An 8,289-nucleotide genomic window follows, 5' to 3' on the forward strand; every position below is an offset into this window, starting at 1 on the left:
AGTTACATTCGGACCAGGATCGGACCGGATCGGATCGTTCCGGATTGGGTCATCGTTCGGACTATTATTTCGGATCGGAATCAGACTATGGTAGAATGAATGGAATACTTATGGCAATGATATTTTTTTATATAAAAAAACCGGTAAGTTTCGGATATTTCGGATCAAAGCCTAATCGAAACCAATAATTTCGGATCGGTTTACCTTCGGGTCGGGTCGGTTTCGGATCGGGTAAGATTATATCGGGATATTCGGATTTCGGATGAGTTTCGGATCAAGATTATTTCGGATCAGGATTCGGACCGGATCGGGACCGTTTCGGATTCGGATCAAGGTTCGGACCGTCTCGTTCGGACCCAGATCGGACCACGGATCGGATATTTCGGACCGGATTTTCGGATCAGGACCAACTTTGCCAGGTCTATGAGTTATATGCTCGATTTTATTTACAAACAAAATCCTACCAAAGTTGCAGTTTAAGGACTAGTTTGTCATATTGCATAAAACCAAACTTTTAAAATTAAGACTAATATGTAAACAAAGGTAAAGGATTATGGTCAAATTAAGACAATAATATCATATGATCATATGAGATATTGGGCTAAAAATTATACTTGTGTTGACCCGGTTTATATTAAAGTTTATGTGTACCAGACTCAACCACGTAACCCGCGACAAATATTATATTATACATAGATACACTATATCAGATAGTAACACACTATAACATGTATAAAAAATATTAGGTACAAAAACACAGTATACTACGTACATTATATCATAAATAATACTACACTATATAACACAGGAAAACACTATAGAAAATATTACGTACGAAAACGCATTACTACATCACAAATAGATACACTATATCATAAATATATACACTATCATAAATATCTTAATATTGTATATCAGGTTCAAGTAAGACCAACTTTGGATAATATATATGAGCTATATTGTCAGCATGCTGCTATAGTATGATTCAGTGTTAAAAATTCAAAAACAAAAAAACAAAGAAAAGAAAGAATATTAGTGGTGTAATCATTACAACTCATATGATATGAATCGGATGCACGCTAAAATTAATGTGCACCGGGTTCATACTAATTTTTTTTTATTTGGCCAATCAAACAAAAAGATTTGAAAATTAAGACTACAGGTATGTAATCAGAGAACGATGGTCAAATATGTCTAGAAGACGTGAAAAAACAACTGGACTATAAGAGAATTTCCACTTATTTCTTTTTGTTTGTTTTTTTCTCTTTAATTTCGATCTGTTTTGATGAATTCTCAGCTGGTCCATCTTTCTGAATTATCTTTTCGCATCTTGACCTTCTTTTTCCCTTATAAGATACTTCTTCATATTATTACGTCCTCAAACAACTATACTTTTCTTACCATGTCCCGCCTGCAATCACAATTTCTTGATTTCTTGTGTTTCTTGAGTTTTCTATACCAACTTTTTAGAATTCCACACTGTACTCTGTAGCGTGAACTATGCATGATTAATTTCTGGTTACTTTTCATAATTTAATCAAACTTTTAAATATTACCTATAAGGGTTAAACCATGTAAAGTAAATTAAATTCACTAAATTACTAAAAGTAAATGAATCTAGTGACATTTACTTGACAGCACGCATCAAAATTTTGAAAAGATTAACTCACAAACTGAACAATACAGGTTTATAACATTAAAAAACCCAAACAAAGTTTAAACCAAAATCATAAATTAAATTTTTTTGACAATCGCGATTATAAGGTTGATTATCGAATAAAAAAAAATTATTATTTTTTTTTTTGTCACATGAAACAGTATCACCCTAAAACGCTAGCATTATTTATTTTATTTTTTTTTATTTAATGCAATTTTTCAAGTGATCCTTATAACTCAGAGTCTCAAACAGTAAGATAGTAGAGGATAAGAGTAAAAAGTAAGTGAAAGCAGAAAAAGGAAGTAATAATTTGATTGCTACATGATCCATGAAAACAAAGTAAAAAGAAGAAGTCCCTAAAAAACAAATAAATTGAAAAAGTTCTTCTTCCCTTTGAAACTCCAATCTCCTATATTTACAAATTGAAATTAGAGCAAAACAAAAACAGATGAAATTCATCCAGATCTGAGCATATTTGTTTTCTACATCTAGTAAAAAAACAAGTAATTGCTAAAAAAAGATGACTTCATCAGACGTTGAGTTAATAAGATCATGTAAATCGGAAGAAACATCATAACCACATTTCAGAGCGTGAAGAACACGTTCAAAAACGACGACGTTACAAGGGATCCGAAGAGCACCAATTTGTTCGTATCCGTATTCTTGAGCTGATATATTCAGAAGCTTAACAAATATCGGGTGGTTCATTAGATCCGCGTTCACTACAAACCGCTCCATTTCTTCACCAACGTAGACCGGGACATGACCTGATGGCACAGACCGCCGTCGACCGGGTTGGGTTTTTCTTGCACGGCCGGTTCGACGAGGTAAACTTAGAGAGTCGGACCGGAGAAGGGAGTATGAGTTTGATGAATCTGAGGAAGAATCGGCTACTTTGGATAGTCTTCTTATTAATTGCTTCATGTTTTTGATTTTTGAGATGTAAAAGAGTCAAAGAGGAGTTTGGTGTTGTGTTGTGTTGTGGTGAGGAGAGAAAGAGTGTGTCTTGGAGAAAAGGGAATTATGTGATGGAAGGAGTGAAGGTGAGGAAAGTGTATTAATAAGGGAGAATATTGGGTGAGTTGGGATAAATCTTTTCTTTTTAGGATTAGGGAAATGGAATGTGTTTTTTTAAAAAGTTTTGAGATTGAGAGAATGGATGTACTTTTTTGTTTTATGGTCAAAAGTTAGGGTTTAAACTAATTATTGAGTGATATTGATCGTAGAGTTTGATATACTTAAACTGAAGATTTAAGGAGGATAAATGTTATTAGTCGTGGCCTCTTTAGCAACATAATGAGCTACTTCATTTTATTATTTAAATTAGGAGGAGAATGATAATTGTTAAATATTCTAATTATAATGATTGACATCATCGAGCACTAATAGAACTAGTATGATGGTCTTGTGATTCATGAATAACCACTTGAGCATCACCTTCAACTCTTTCAGCACCATATTATGCAACCTTCATATTTGATAATCATAACGGCCCACCTAAAAGTAACAGCCTCCGCTTTACATAAATGTACGATCCATTGCTAAGAGCACTCTTCCCTCCGTATTTTTAGCCATAAGTCCAAAGTCTAACTCTCTCAATATCATTAGCGAATAATACAATATATATCAAAGTTCATCTTTGTTAAAGTTTTAGGATCAAGAAATGAAAATACTTTGGTTGAAAATTTTAGCTCTTAGTAAAGGAAAATTGGGATCTTCATAACTTTTTCTTATGAGGTACAACAATTGCTAATACCCTATCCTATTTCAGGAATGTTAAACCAAAGCTAAATAGTTAAACACACACACCCCCCCCCCCCAACCACCTTTGCTTTCACCCTCGTTACCCATGAAAATCAAACGTCAAACCTTGGAGTTGTGATATGATGTGCCAACCAACTCAAACTCACAATTTACATGATAATCTATTACAACTCATTTAAGTTTTTTTTTTCTTTTGAACTTATATTTTAGTAACGAAATACTGTAACACCCCGATAATTCTCTCTTTCTAGAAAATACTTTTATAACAAATCTAGAGAATTACCCAGGCATTATCGCCCGTGTGATAACGTTTCGGCTTACTCAGAATTTTGCAGCGGAAAACTTATTAAAACAAACTCAACTTTATTAAACTTATGAAATAAGAATCAAACAATGTTTGAACTGAAACACACCAACTTAAAGCTAAGTTTGAAATATAAATTCCTAGAAACAACTTAAATACGACTAATGTCACAAAAGCCTCTCCATTCCAGATTTCCCAATGGTATGCATCTTCGAACCTGTAATGTCAATGCTTTCTTGACTCTGCTCCCCCGAAGGATCACCACAGGATCAATAGGCAAAGCCATGATCACAAACACAGACAAGCACGTAATCAGCAAAGCTGAGTACTACATATCAGACACAAATAATCCTAAGCATGATACTACAAACATAACTCGTAGGAATAAATAATAACATAAGTAAATAATACTCTACAAGCAACTTTTACTGAACTACACTTGACCCAACTTTTATTACTTTAATGGAATAGTTATTGGACGAGTTGACCAACCAAAAATAGGAAATACGGTCATGACTCCGTAAACCAGAATGACCTACGATATCGAGGAACCTTTGAACTAAAGAGGAATGGTGATCAATCCAACCCTCGAAATACATATCACGGCGGACATGTACCCCAACCCTTAGTGTCCAACTCTAGACGTGCACCAGTCTAAAGTCTATAACTTATTCTCGTTTCACTTTACGTTAAATATATTTATTACTTGTGTGACACCACAACAACCACATAACACAATTCAATAATCACATAATCATAACAACATTCTTTTTATCTTTGAATTAACAAGTGATTCATAACTTATCAATCAAGACTCCTTTTTATTTCCTTTTTATCCTTTGTTGAACCTAGCCAACATAAATCCGTACCTTTACATAGGTATAATCCATACTTACCAAATAAGATCCACGGTTCTTATAAGATAAATTAATAACCTCCAAGAAATCTATGTAACACATGATTTCAACTTACTTAAATTAATCCACTTACGAATTAATACCAAAACTGAAATTATTTGTTTGCATCAAACTTCCATACAAACAAGTCATACTCATACATATTCTCAATTTACATGCAGCACACAGGCAAGTAACATGTAAAGCAATTATAGTAAATCATATACATGACAACAAGGTCCTATACATGATACTAATAAATAAAATCATCCCTAAGGCATGTTCCTAAACCATATAGCACGTAGACTATGTACGTACCTTGTATAAACGCAACGGTAGGCCACTTTTATGCTCTAAAAGTCCCCTACAATGAATCTCCGCCTAGAACAATAAATAATCAAGTAAATACTTGAACTAAAAAAATACAGCAACTTTAAAAACGTCCCAAACCCTTTTAAACGTCTTTAAAAATAGTTTTTATAATTTAAACTCTCGTTATTTTTAATCCCTAGTATAGATAACCTATTCTAGTGATTAAAAACCATTAAAAACCTTAAAATACTAACTTTCTGAATTTCCAGCATTTATAAAATTTTCTAAACCTTCTGAAAATATTTTAAATGCATATAAAAATCGTATTCCAATCAAAATTCATATTCATACTTTAAATATACGATTTCTAGTGATTTAAAACCCTAAAAATCACATCTTTCATGATTAAAACTAAAAATAATAAATCTAAATTTCTTTTATCATATGAAAACCGAAAATAATTCTTCATAATAAATAATAACTCAAATCTAATCATGTAAATAGTAATAAAAATAACAATAAAAATTAGGACTTTAATGGAATCTTAAAGGAGAAGTAAAGAAAACAACCAAACAAAAGGAGGAAGGGCAGCCGCGGCTGTGACAGCAGCAAGAGGTGGCGGCAGCAGGTTTTGGCTTCAAGAAAATATTTGTGACGTTTCTTGTTCAACAAGAAACGTTACTTAGCGAAGAAGAAACGATTTTTGAAGGAAAATATGAAACTCACGCTCAAGAGGAAGAGGAGAGAGAAAATGTCGAGTGAGAGAGAGAGAATCGGAAATCACGTGCAAGGAGGAGAGAAAAATAAAGTGTAGGGCAAAATATTTGGGTTTTTAGGATATTTAAATAGGCTAATCCTATTGGGCTTAGGAAAAGAATTTCAATAATTAAAACTTTGATGACTAACAAGATGGGCTTATTAGGACTTTAGTCATCAAATATCCTTTCCCTTTTTATTACTTTTGGGCTTTCGATTCCATTAAGTTTCTTTTCAAATTGCTTTTAATAATTAAACTCTTATTTAAAACACGCTTAATTAAAATATTACAAATTTTATTAAGCTAAGAAAAATATTTTTAGTTGACTTTTAAAATAGTCAACCCTTTTTAAAAGTCAAATCATTTTCCAAACTCATTTGGATTTAAATATAATTACATAAATACTTAAATATATTTATGAAAATCCTTTAAAAATGTGGGGGATTACAGTCTACCCCCCTTAAAAGAAGTTTCGTCCCGAAACTTAACACAAAACCCTCGTACTTTCAAAAGTTTGAACTAACATTTCGAAAACTTTTGGAGAAAAGGTAGTGCCTCTCGTGCACTTTCCCATTTTTAAAACACTTGTGTTACTTATGAACACTTTTCTTATGCGGAGACTCTACTTCTTTTGCACTAACATGTGCAAATTGCCCAACATAGGCATACATTGCATGAAAATCTCATAAAAATAGCAAAAAGCGCGAAATTTATCGCATTCTACCCCCTTAAAGAAAACGAGTTACGCCCTCGTAACTCACCTCAAGGAATAGGTCTGGATACTTTTTCTTCATATCCTCTTCGGCTTCCCACGTTGCCTCTTCTGACTCGTGGTTAGACCAAAGAACTTTGACAATATGAACATCCTTGTTACGCGTACTACGCACTTTCCTGTCGAGAATCTTGACAGGTCTTTCCTCATAAGTGAGGCTACTATCTATCTGAACTCGTTCAGGCTCTAACACATGGCGCTCATCAGGGATATAGCGCTTCAATTGGGATATAGAAAACATCATGTCTTTTCAAATCTATTGGCAAGCCAATCTATAAGCTACTTTCCCAATGCGCTCCAAAATCTCATATGGGCCTACATATTTAGCACTCACTTGCCCTTTTTCCCAAATCTCATAACGCCTTTGGTGGGTGATACTTTCAGGAATACTTTATCACCTACAGCGAACTCATCTTCGCGCCGTTTTAAGTCTGCATAACTCTTCTGCCTATCTTGCGCAGCTTGAATTCGAGCCTGAATCAATCTAACGTTCTTGACGGTCTCCTCAATGAATTCGTCCCCAAAACTACATTCTCACTATAGTCATTCCAGCAAATGGGACTTCTACACTTCCGTCCATATAACGCCTCAAAAGGTGCCATCTTAATACTCGCATGGTAACTATTGTTGTAAGAGAACTCAATAAATCTAATTGGTCCTCCCAACTTCCTTGAAAATCTATAGCACAAGCTCGCAACATATCTCCATAGTTTGGTTAGTCCTCTCAGTCTGACCATGGTCGCAGGGTGAAAGGCGGTACTCATCTTTAATGTTGTCCCAAGGTTTGATTGGACCTTTTTCCAAAACTTGATAGAAATCTAGAGTCACGTCGAAATAATGTCCTTTGGACTCCGTGCAATCTCACTACATGCTTGATATAGGTTGTAGCGAGTTGCTTCTTCTTCCATGTCTCCTTAATAGGTATGAAAACAGCGGACTTGGTCAGTCTATCCACTATAACCCAAATGGTATCATTTCCACTCCTCGACTTGGGTAAGGCAGTCACAAAGTCCATAGAAATCGAATCCCACTTCCATCCAGGAACCTCTAGTGGTTGGACTTTCCCCATGGGCCTCTTATGGTCTATCTTCACTTTCTGACAGGTTAGACACTTAGACACATACTCAGCTACCTCTCGTTCATGTTCGGCCACCAATATATCACCTTAAGATCCTTATACAGCTTGTCCCCCCAGGGTGCACAGAATATGGAGTGTTATGTCCCTCATCCATAAGACGTCTCTTTAGATCGTTACACTTCTGTGGTACACACCACCTTCCTTTAAACCTTAGACTCCCATCATCATGAATCTTGAAGTCTACTTCCTTACCTTGCTTCATTTTCTCTTTATCTTATCTAGATGCTCATCCCCAACTTGACCCTCAATGATCTCATCGAAAACTGACACTCCCAAAGAAAGATTACTAAGTCTAGCCTACTTTCCCCAGGATTTAAAATTTCTAGGTTCAACCTTTGCATATCTCTACAAACTCCTCAGGGACTATCAAAGCACTCAAGCTATGACTCGATTTCCGACTCAAGGCGTCAGCAACCACATTTGCTTTCCCCTCATGATACTGGATGTCTAGATCATAATCCTTAATCAACTCTAGCCATCTTCTTTGCCTCATATTCAAGTCTTTTTGGGTAAATATGTACTTCAAGCTCTTATGGTCTGTAAATATCTTGCAAGTTCCCATAAAGATAATGTCTCCAAATCTTCAATGCAAAACTATGGCAGCTAACTCTAGATCATGGGTAGGGTAATTAGCCTCATAAGGTTTCAATTGACGCGACGCATAAGCTATTACCTTACCATTCTGTTGA

The 8,289-nt window shown here is 34.8% G+C and overlaps 1 protein-coding gene across 1 annotated transcript; it reads right to left on the bottom strand.

Moving 5' to 3' along the window:
- Positions 1–1,937: 1,937 nt before the first annotated feature.
- Positions 1,938–2,756, bottom strand: LOC104887092 (auxin-responsive protein SAUR71). Its single transcript, XM_010671678.4, has one exon. It carries the CDS (start codon positions 2,579–2,581, stop codon positions 2,168–2,170), a length of 414 nt encoding a protein of 137 aa, XP_010669980.1. The 5' UTR covers positions 2,582–2,756; the 3' UTR covers positions 1,938–2,167.
- Positions 2,757–8,289: the final 5,533 nt, after the last annotated feature.

This window comes from Beta vulgaris, chromosome 2, assembly GCF_026745355.1.
Source record: "Beta vulgaris subsp. vulgaris cultivar EL10 chromosome 2, EL10.2, whole genome shotgun sequence".
NCBI lineage: Eukaryota > Viridiplantae > Streptophyta > Magnoliopsida > Caryophyllales > Amaranthaceae > Beta > Beta vulgaris.

Coding starts and splice junctions, on each gene's coding strand:
- LOC104887092 (XM_010671678.4), bottom strand. CDS start 2,581: ATGAAGCAATTAATAAGAAGACTATCCAAAGTAGCCGATTCTTCCTCA.